Here is a 12,057-nt window from a genome sequence, read left to right as displayed (position 1 = left end):
TGTATTCTGATGTATTATGTAAGTTTTCTATGTACTGGTGTCTTTGACATCTTTTTATGTATACGAATGTGGAAATAAATTTTTATGAACTTTATGAACTTATCCTCTACAACTTATTAGATCATGTTAAAATTTGAAAATGTTGGTGGCTACCCCGATTATAGGCCCCTCCCCCATTTTAAAATTCTGGACCCACCACTGATTTGTCCATAAATTAAACTGATCATGAGAAATTATTAGGAAAAGAATACATTTATGCAGTATAAAGAGTATTCATTCCTAAGTTTTCGAATGTGCTCGCTCAACCATGAAAATGTTTAAAGTTCGGAAAGTGTGTGGTGATAGAAATGATGGATGATAAAACAATAGCAATTTAAGTCTTATTTGAAACCGAATTTGCCCCCAATATTCACTTTATTACCCTTTATAATGAGTCTGTGACATTGAAAATACAAATTTTCCCACTTTGATGCGTGCTCACTCATCCGTAAATAACCAAATCGATTTCATTTTTGACAGAATTCTGCCCATAGGTTGATAAACATTACTGCCAAATGACATTGCTAAAGACAGCCGTGAAAAAAAGTTCCACCATATTGAATAAGGGGTTACTTATTCTTAAACATGTGCACCCATAATGTACACAAGTCTATGAGAGACAAAGTCAAAATTTTAACAAATATGAAATGAGGGTTTGTTTCATGGACGGTTTTTGTTACTTCTGCCAATAGTTATTTCACGAAGCTTCGTACATGACTTCAGAGTAACACTATCCAAAAGGCGCGCACACCAAAATAACCATTCGATACGACACAGAGTGGGGCCAAGGCCTTGAACTTTCTTCTCATTTGAATAATTTTCGAATATTGTGTGCTCACTGATGCATTAAACATCGGGATTTTCATAAAAATCAATCAAATGAACTATGCAAGGAGGTTTGTGACAGATATCCATAGTAACAAATTGCATTTTTTCCAATAACGTAAATAAGACCTAATCGCATTCCACATGTTCATTCAAGCGTGGATATTTAATTAAACGCCTTTGAATCATTGAAGCATGTTAATTGGTCATGAACATAACGAAAAAGTTGAGAAAAGATCATTTTCAGTTCCCAAAATGAACCAATACTTGCCTATGATATTTGAAAATCGTATTTTTTGTTTTCCATATATGTTCATTGAACCGTGAAACGATGAATATTGTTGAAGAAACTCTTCCAAAAATAACTGTTATCATATTCTATCATTTTTATTGATATAAATGTGTAAAAAATCCAATTATAGCAAATTTGGACTTGTGTTTATTCAACCGTGAAATTTAGCCAAAAAAGTTGTATCGTCTTTTAGAGAGTACCTTTTACAAGCCTTCTGACTATTTTTTATGATGAGAATGTGGAATTAGTTCCAATAAAATGGAATCAAAGTCATGATATTTGGCTTGTGACTTTTGAAAAGTGACACTTTTGCCTTCTGACGGTGCTCACTGAAGCATGAAGTGAAATACGTCCATAACGTTTACTCAGAGGGTAGCTTATAAAATTACCTACACGCTCATGTAAAAATATATTAAAAACTCGCATTGGTTCGGAAATTATTGATGTTTGTTTAAGGGGGGACTTACTTTTGTTGTTGTGTATATTATAATATTTTAATTAGGATGCTACACTCTAGATGACTCCAAGCTCCGCTTTTTAGCAGCGTCCTCTATTCCCAGCCTAATATTTTGTTGTATGTTTATTGCTTATATAAACCAAGCATAATTTTGTAATCGTTTGTAATAGAAACGTATATAAGAAATAAAACAAAACAAAAACCAAACACTGACTCTCAAATTTAACTTTAGTAGCCTCCCAACCTGATATTTCATGTATCAATGATGTTTATTGCGTTTATCAAGTGCCAAGCATCATATTCTAATTGTTGAAAATAGAAATATACGATATAAAAACACAATTTCCCAAATCTTGTCCAACTTTAGAAAAAAATACTCATTGTTGAATATGACCATTGAAATAAAAATAGGGAAATTTGACCAAATGGTAATAAACAGTTTGAGCATGGACATGATGGAGGTAGAAAAGAAGATTACAGTTCGCTCTGAAACAAACTCGTCAGAAATTACTGCATAAAGGGTTAAACCATAGATAGCTCTATGGTTAAACCAGGGTGCAGCTGTTAATCTAGCAATGTTTGGCTATTTCCTGGACAGAATCACTGTAGCTATGATATAGTAAACTATATGACAAGATATACAACACATGACTTGTGTCAATTGCACCGAACTGACCAAAGAGGTAGTCATTTAACTAATTCACTTTTAGAGTTCATATTGGAGAAGTTATATCCGGTATTCATTGATTTATTAGAACATTTTAACAATTATAATGGGTTCAGGAATGTGATGATTGGCATCTATTTCTTATAGTTTGCCCTAAATTCGTACAAAGTTGCGTGAGTTTCGTCAAATGTCGGATTGAGGCGAGTTTTCACACGATCAACAAAAGCCCTGAGTTTAGGTCGACCCTCTGTTACATCGCGTCCATTAATGGTATTCTGCATCATCTGTATATATACAAGTCAGAGAAAAATAGTAGGAATCATGGGCAAAATCAGTCTTAGTATCAAGGTAGGTTTGACAATCAATAACATTGGTAACATCACCATTAACACACTTGCCGGGCACACTTGACATCATTGGACAAAAGTTCCCAAGATTTGTCGAACACTGCCTGACTGATAATTTATTTGAGCTGGTTCAAAATTGTCTAGTCTCCGGATGATATATTTCGCCATGTTTATTAAAATTAACGTTTGCTGATCTGAACGTCGACAGCGACAAATTATACTCACTCTACATTTAATTAAAAAAAAATTGCAAGTATATACACCAAAATACTGTTAAAATATTGATTATGAATTGTACATTATACCTGTTAAAAATGATGAAAAGATGAAAACAGCCTCCAATGGATACATATATGCCCCCCCCCAAAAAAAAAAACATTTACAGTAATTTAATATACTACTGTCATGGTTGTTTACATAATTGCAACAGGGTTTCCGTCTAAACTCTCAAAACAGCGTGGTCATTTCAATTATGCACAAGAAATGCCAGGTTAACTACAATGCTGTTAAAATGACAATTTCAATGGTTTATAATTTTATACAGAATTACAGACGATTTTAAGATCATTGCCCATTATGGCCTATAATCATTTCCTTAAATTCAGCCGTACAGTCCGAGTTCTGAAAATAATATAGGGTACGTCCACATTTTGTCTGATAGTAGTTCGAATATTGATATTAGGACTTTAAAAAAATGTGATATTCATTTCCATAATTAATGTGGTCACTGTTATCATCACAATTCATTCATAGGGTAGGAGATGGGGTGCTGAATATGGACTATCTATTGCCCTATCAATAACCGATAGTCACTTTATGTAAATCTTGCCCTCTCTCAAAATATCCATGCAGCGACCCTACCAAGATACCAATCAATATAACAAAATCCGGTCTTTCGACAAAACTATCTTAGACTTTGTGAGCTAGGAACTTTCCTTTTCCAAGGCGTCATCAAAGGAAATTCTTACCTCAGAAACAGCCAGCACATCAGCGACTGAGATGTCATCCCCGACCAACCAATCATTGTCCTGTAAGAAAGCATTCTCCAGCTTATCAAGTTGCTTGGTAAGATTTTCTTCGTCATTCTTCAATTTTTCCTCCGAGGCATGCTCCTTTCCTCCAGATAACATTGGGATAACGATCTGTATAATGAATAAAAAGATGTAGTACACCTAGGAAGCAACCGTTCTTGCTACAAATTAAAGTAATCATATTTGCCCCCGTGTGGAAGCTGCTGCAGAACCTCGTGAATATTCAAAATCATGGATTTTCACTTTGAGGAATTAACCGTTTTCTATAAACAAAAATAATCACAAGGTTTGTTTTTGTTTTGGGGTTTATCAGAATACTATTTGTAAATAGTACGCATTTGGGATAATAATAACAACATTTCTTTCGCTTATGAGAAATTATATACTTTCTGAAATTAGGGGTAATCCAGGCTGAAAATAGTATGATTTAAACAAATTTAAAAAAATCAGACAAACGAAACACTGAAAATTGATCAAAATCAGACAAGGAAGAACAAAGTTATGGCACTTTAAATATTTGCATTATTCTGGTGAAACATTTCTAGGCATGTCTTTATAAATATTCAATAAGCAAACTGATGATGTCATATCCCCACTTGTTTTTTTATATTAAATCATATAAAATTTTGGTTTATTAAAACCAATTCTCGAAGAACTAAAATATATTGGATTCACAACTGATTTAGTGCATTAGGTATTCGTTCCTGCAACTTCATTGCAAGGGAGACATATTATTCACAGATGTATGAACAATGACAAAAATATGATTTCATGTAATACCATAAGAAAAAGGAAAGTGGGGATGTGAAATCATCAGCCCACCTAATGCATATTCATGACGATGTACATAGATTATAATTGATTTCACAAAATATTGCCGAACTTAAAATTCAATAACTTTGTTATTTGTTATCCAAGTTTGATGAAATTTTCAGCATTTTGATCTGGGAATTCTACTCTATTTATTTAGATCTAAACATTTTCAGCCCGGAGTACCCCTTTTGCATTCGTGAGCATGCCCTAAAATATTGTTCACATTGCGTTCACATAATGGACTGCTCAAATTTACGTATGTGAACTTGATCCCACAGTACGAGTACAGTACATGAACAGACTGTGAGCCCGCAATGGGTTACATTGTTTCTTCGTTTCCTAATGAATATTTGAAATCACAGATCTTCAAGAGATTATATGGCTGTTTATTTATTTATTTATTCATTCATTCATTCGTTTATTTATTTATTTATTCACTTATTTATTTGTGTACTTATTCATTCATTGATTTATTATTCATTTCTTAATTCATTAATTTATCTATCTATATACCTGCCGATCTATCTATCTATCTGTTTATTTATTCATTTATTTATTTATTGATAATTATTTTCGAACAGAAAAAAGATCTCGACGGGGAAAAGTTAAGACTCGCCTCACTGTAAAAGATACGCCCGCATCCTCCTCTGGTTCCTGTATGATGAAAGGCCATGTATTCATCAACTCTGGCTCTTTTCTCTAGATCCTTCGGGTACCAATGGTCAGGGACTAGGTCTGAATATTTCGTCGCCAAATACCTAATGATTGCCATGCTGTTTGAAACATTCAAAAAATAAATTTAAAAAGAAAACATATTGGTATTTGAACACGGGTTTTTCATCATACATATTCCTGACCTTTATGGTCTCGGAAACCACCATACAAAGTTGATTTGAATAAGTAGGCATAGATAAAAATCAAAGAGTCATAAGACTGAAAATGTCATGATCGATTTCTGATATAAGATAAGAAAGAGATGAGCTCATAATATTAAAATGATTTTCAAAAATCCAAATATACTTACATCATGGGCGGTATTCAAATTGGGGAACCGATACATCGCAATGCCACCACACACTTAGCATTTTTTTTATTCAACTGTGAAAAAATCAGATATTTCCAGTTTTTCTCCAAAATGTCAAAGTTTGTTTGATTTTTCATGTAACACATTTACTGTGGTATAGCATATCCCCCTTTCTCATTGAATCTAGGAACATTTTTTTTTCAATATGATTAAAAAAAGGTAAAATAAATTATGGAAATACAAGTAGTGAGTGTGTAACAGCTCAGAATCCATCATTTGCATACCGACAAGAATTTACATGTATCTGTTTTTTTATATATATGTATATTAAATATAAAGATAAGCAAAACCTGGAAACTATAATACAGAAATGTGTTAGCTTACGTTTCCCCCATACTAAAGTCTCCATCTTGAATAGCTGGTACAGTACACAGAGGTGTAATCTTCCTATATTCTGGTTTCATATGGCTACCTGGGAAAAGGAAAGTAATTTATTAGTTAAAGTACAAAATGAAAACATCAGGATAAAGATAAACAACTGAACTGATTTTCTACTAATTAAGGAATATTGCATCTCTTTGATTTGATATTCAGAAACAAGATTGCAACCGAATAAATTCAGGGAATTAAGAGATTTGTATGAGTACTATGAGGCACATTCCTTTAAAATTGTGCATCACTGAGGATTTTGCTCAATGGTGTAATGAGCCCAAAAATTCGAGGGGTCAGATATGGCGTATCGGGCTACATTTATTTTATATTTTTAAAGTGAGCGAGCGAGTGAAGCGAGCAAAAATTTCGACACTTTGTGAAAGATTTCGACACAATATTCAGAAAATAATATCATATTTCACACTTCTGTCTTTCCTTTTCTCTGTATTTTCTTGTTCGTGACTTTTTTTGGGGGGAAGGGGGCGACCCACCCCCCTTGAGGCCCCCATCTGTACTCCACTGGCTTGGCTTCTGCTATTTTCGTGCTAAAGGTGAAATTATTTATCATTTTTTATTATCATTTTTGAAATGCAAAGTCACGAGAAGATATCGCTACTTCACCTTATCCTTTGATTATACACCTGATTAGGAGTGGTATCGCATTATTGCCGCAAAAAGGGTCAATTCCGAATGCAAGAGGTGATATTGTCAAATATCAAGTCCTACAAGCGCTATCTTTAGTTGAATATTAATAAAAACAAACGGAACTGCCGATATCTAACGTTTGTTTAATAACTGGTCAAAATGATTGTTAAATATTTGAAGATGGAATGAAAAATATTATGGACACAAACGTCCCGTGATGGACAAGACTTGTGCTGACTTGACTTTAAGACCCTCGATATGAGGATTTCTTTCCCTTGACCTTTCCTCCATATTGCGAAATCGATATATTGATTGTTTCTACATGAAATTATCATTCATCAAAATGAATAATAATAAATATAGTTCCATTTATATAGCGCTTAATATACTTTGCTTCTAAGCGCTTTACAATGCAATTATTATCCCTGTCTTCGTATCCTGGCACGGACGCTTAAAATTAATGAATGATTTTCTCCACTCCATGGGGAGCATTCCAACAAGAGTTCCAATACCCAATTTCTTAAAAAATACTACATAGACTTTCGCATCCTACTTGATAGCCATTTAACACCTGGATAGAGAGTGGAAAAATATGGCTTGACGCCTTGCCAAAGGACGCTAGGCTACGGTGGGATTCGACCATACGACCCTCTGATTACCAGGGGAGTGTCAGAACCGCTACACCACGACGCTTGCATCTGAATGGTCACGCCATCCACTTCTGGCTTGTTAATCATGGCACCCCCAAAAATTCCTTGGGGGGGGGGGGGGGCTGCGTGTATTATTCTCCATGGGCAGCACCCCCAGGTACTAGTATTCTGGAAGATGTGTAAAAATGAAAAAAATATGTAACCAAAATTACCTTCATTTTGTAGTGAAACACTTTTTTTGTGGGTGGGGGCTATTCAAATTTTTTCCGACCAATTTTGTACAACGCTGGCTACTATATGAACTCCATAGTAGTCCTTTAAGTTTAAACGAATGTTTGAAAACGAAAACAACAAAGTTAATTTTTTATTAAATCTTCAATAAATTACACATGATTGTTTAAACATGATAAACTGTTTAACAACTTCTGTAAGGTTCATGTAATATTGAGAGATTTGAAGGAACCCTTTCGCGAGCGGTAATCAGATGAATGAATATGATAAAGATGATAGTCCTACAGATTAATAAATCATATTGATATCGAACAGCAACAAATCCCACATATTTTGCAAAATAATAAGAAAAGTATTACCATCTCGGAGGTTGACCGTTACCAATTCGAACGGAATCTTGGTGTTCTTGAGGAAGATGATGAGCGATCGGCAAGGCTGGGATAGCGTATCAATGTAAATCTTGACAACCATGATGAAGAGTTTTTTTTTTCTTGTCAGACGTGGATTCGAAGAAATTGCATGTCCTTTGACGATGATAATCAAGCAAGATCTTCTCTCCAGACGTATGTCGCGCCGATGTCGCGTAGGTAATATAACGATCCAACTTGGATCCAAGTGATCACATGACTGGCCGAACTTTGAGATTGTGGAATAACTAATGAGTTGGTTTCGAAATAGAGGAGTGTTTTGGTGCATAGCGATATAAAACGTATTTAGTTGAAGTCTTTTCACTATTAAACGTGTTCACTTGGATCGTTATATTACCTTCGTACAAATTCTGCCTTTGGTTGAACATACACAGCAAAAAATGCGGTGTTAACCGGTGTACATAGAGGACCACACCAGTTATTTTACACCGATGTTAAATTGACAGTGTTAGTTTAGCACCTATAGGTGTTATTGCAACACCTTTGGTTGTTACATGTACACTCTTTGGTGTTATATTCAATCTCTAGGGTGTAATTTTAACACCAGAGGGTGTGGTCCTCTATTAACACCCACTGGTGTCAGTTTTAACACCACAGTTTTTACAGTGTATACTGACAGTAAGCCTATATCGTGTAGAACTCAGTGGTAAAATAGTAATGACGCAGGTCCTACGATGTACAGTACACTCTTAAAAAGGTTAGGCAAAAAGGCCCAATTTTTTTTAACCATCACTGGACAACATACTGTCCACAAAATCTGACCAAATTGGATAGTAAAAACTAATAATCGGGTAATAAATTTGCTCAATTGGATAATAATTGCCCAGAATATATATATATTACGAAAATTACATTTCCCAAAACAGTGGACAGTATGTTGCCCAGCATTTTGAGTGTCTATATATAATAAAAATGTCGATGCTCAGCCTTCTTCAATATATGAAATAAAATGATATGTTCCCTTCACTTTTTCAGAAAATGATCAATATGCGATTTGTTCTAAAATCGGACCGCGAACGGTGACACTTCGTAATTCCGAAGGTTCTTTATTCCGAAGGTTCGTAATTCCGAAACACGAACTTACGAACCTCATTTCGTTTTCGGATTAACGAACCTTCGGAATTACGAACCTCATTTCGTTTTCGGATTAACGAACCTTCGGAATTACGAACCTCATTTCGTTTTCGGATTAACGAACCTTCGGAATTACGAACCTCATTTCGTTTTCGGACTAACGAACCTTCGGATTTACGAACCTTCGGAAATACGAACCTTCGGAATAACCGAACCTTCCGAATAACGAAGCTTCGGAATTACGAATGTATGCGACCGCGAACAGTCGTAAGGTGTGCGGTGGCCTTTATTCTCATAGTCGACCATGTGAACACGCTGTGAACAGTCGCACTGTCGAGTGTCCACAGTGTGACCGTCGAGCGTCCAAAGTGTGAAAATATCTTCACACTGTTGAAATTGAGCGTTTTAACAGTGTAAATAATATTTTCACATAGCCCACTATGTGAATACACTGTGATAACACTATATGATACTTTTTTTTCAGCAGGGTTGATTCGTAGGTTTGGCCTAGTGACCTATATCATTCCAACTCTGTTACTTCAAATTTCTAGTTTATATTGAGCAGATTTCAATTTTCAATTCAATTCAATTCAATGTTTTATTCAATTCCAATAAAAATCAATACAGAGTATAGAATACAGTAATAACAAATACAATGTGCAATAATAAGGCAAGAAAATATAAGGTACATGTAAAACAAGTATTAAACAGATACAAATGACAATAGAGAGATACAATATTGGAATTAGGTGGTCATAAAAACCTATCAAGGTTTGTCGAGATAACCACCCTTACATAAAAAAATAAAATAAGCCAAATTGAAATTACAAATTTGATAAAATGCTCATTTAAAATTTAATTCAATAACTGAAATCATTTGATAATACATGTACATGTAATACTATAAACATAAGTTAAAACACGTTTAACCGCACAAACCCAATACATAAACACACAAAGGCAGTAAAAATCCTTGCTTTCACACACTATTGATTAAATATAGTTTCAATTTCCTGCTAAAAGCGTTCGTTGAACCGATTGATCTTATTTCAATTGGAAGATTGTTCCAAACAGCTGGAGCATGGTGTCTAAATGAGAATAATACATAATTTTTATTTACAGTCCATAAGTGATATTTATTTTTGTTTCTTGTATTATAATCATGAATATTAACATTTAAATCAAGCATAGACGATATTGAATTATGGAGTATATTATGTTTATGTTTAAAAATTAATTTTGCACAAAAGTAGGAATTGAGTTGATAGATATTTAGAACATTGAATTTCACGAAAAGTTCTTTAGTGTGGGCCAATCTGTGAGAAAATGAACATATTCGGATTACTCTTTTTTGTAAAATAAACAATCTTTCTAGTTTTGAAGGATATGTATTTGCCCACACTACATTACAGTAAGACAAGTAAGGCAAGATTAAGGTATTATACAAAGTTAAAAGAATGTGTTGAGGCAAGAAATCACTAAGTTTGCGGATGATACCGATATTCTTAGATATTTTATTTGTCACATCCATTATGTGATTATTCCATGAAAGTCTTTCGTCAATTAAAACGCCTAAAAACTTTGAATTACTTACACGTTTGATAACTTGATTATTCATTTTAATATCTAATACTTCAATATCATTTACTCTATTATGTCCATGAAATAATATATAGTTCGATTTATCCATATTCAAAGAGAGTTTGTTATAGTAAAACCATGCGGTTACATGAGGTAATTCTTGATTCAAAACATTATTCAAAGATTGTAGTGTATTATCAGAAACTAAAATATTGGTATCATCCGCAAATAACAAAAATTTCAATTTGTCTGAACATTTTGGTAAATCATTAATAAATATTAGAAATAATAGCGGTCCGAGGATTGATCCTTGGGGCACACCACATAAAACATTTAATGGTTCAGATAAAACATTTTTATATGATACGTATTGCACACGATTTAATAAATAATTCTGAAACCAACTTAATACATGACCCCTAATTCCATAAAACTGTAATTTGTGTAAAAGTATATTATAATCAATGCAGTCAAAAGCCTTGCTAAGGTCTAAAAATATTCCGATAGTGTGTAATTTTTTATTTAGTGAGTTGATAACATAATCATGTAAGTTAATTAGGGCCATTTCAGTGGAAACATTTTTTAAAAATCCATATTGCACATCATTTAAAAGAGAGTTGCAGTTAAGAAAATTATATAATCGATTATAAACAATTCTTTCTAAAATCTTTGAAAAATATGGTAGTAGTGAAATGGGACGATAATTAGAGACATCATGTAGATCACCTTTTTTATGTACAGGAATAACTTTTGAGATTTTCATTTTAGAAGGAACTATGGCAGAAGATAGTGATAAATTAAAAATATGACATAAAGGATGCAGAATGATTCTCGGGGTCTATTTGCTGATGCTCCCGATTTAGAATCCAACATGCATGGGTTAGATCAGTTCCAGCTTTAATAATCAAGTAAGTGTGATGTCAATTCATTCTTGATGTTTTCTTTTCAAAGTTTTATACTTTGTTAGTCAACGAATGACATAAGGGTCACGTAACACAAAGGTTAGCGATTAATCGTACGCTTGATTTCTACGATTGATTGTACATTGTAGCCAATGGAATTAATCGTAGAAAAATGTTCTACGATCATTGCTAAGCTTTGTGTTACGGGCCCCAGGTCTAGGAACACTGAAATTAAGTTACTAAAAATGGATTATACTAAAAGAAGGTAAATTAGCGCAATGAAGGTGTGGGTATAACAGCTTAGATGTTTAGGTCTTCTTCGGGGTCCATTTCCCAATTTCTTTTGAAAGTAATTTTGAGAATAATGTCTGCATTTTGAATTATTTTTATCATACATATTACCCAACTGAATATTCTTAAAGCATAGGTGTTTTAATCTATACTGTGTTTAATGCTACGGCTGGCAGCAGATGAAAATGAATTTGTTTGAGGAAACTATGTATAGGCCTAAATGTATTCCTCAGTCGATTGATTTACCGAACCATCCAACGTACTGTCATGAATTTTCTAATTTTTTATCAGATCTGTCATGAAACTTTCACTTCTCAGTTTTGTCTCA

At 33.7% G+C, this 12,057-nt stretch overlaps 1 protein-coding gene across 1 annotated transcript; it reads right to left on the bottom strand.

Annotated features, from left to right (window-relative positions):
• Positions 1-8,052, bottom strand: LOC129272678 (glutathione S-transferase theta-1-like). Its single transcript, XM_064095831.1, has 5 exons — positions 7,813-8,052; positions 5,880-5,967; positions 5,088-5,244; positions 3,596-3,769; positions 1-2,564 (listed from the first exon to the last, which is right to left on the bottom strand). Exons 1-5 carry the CDS (start codon positions 7,922-7,924, stop codon positions 2,415-2,417), a joined length of 681 nt encoding a protein of 226 aa, XP_063951901.1. The 5' UTR covers positions 7,925-8,052; the 3' UTR covers positions 1-2,414.
• Positions 8,053-12,057: the final 4,005 nt, after the last annotated feature.

This window comes from Lytechinus pictus, chromosome 2, assembly GCF_037042905.1.
Source record: "Lytechinus pictus isolate F3 Inbred chromosome 2, Lp3.0, whole genome shotgun sequence".
NCBI classification, from domain to species: domain Eukaryota; kingdom Metazoa; phylum Echinodermata; class Echinoidea; order Temnopleuroida; family Toxopneustidae; genus Lytechinus; species Lytechinus pictus.
The sequence above is the reverse complement of the archived record's forward strand: the minus strand, read 5'-3'. Positions and strand labels throughout refer to the sequence as shown.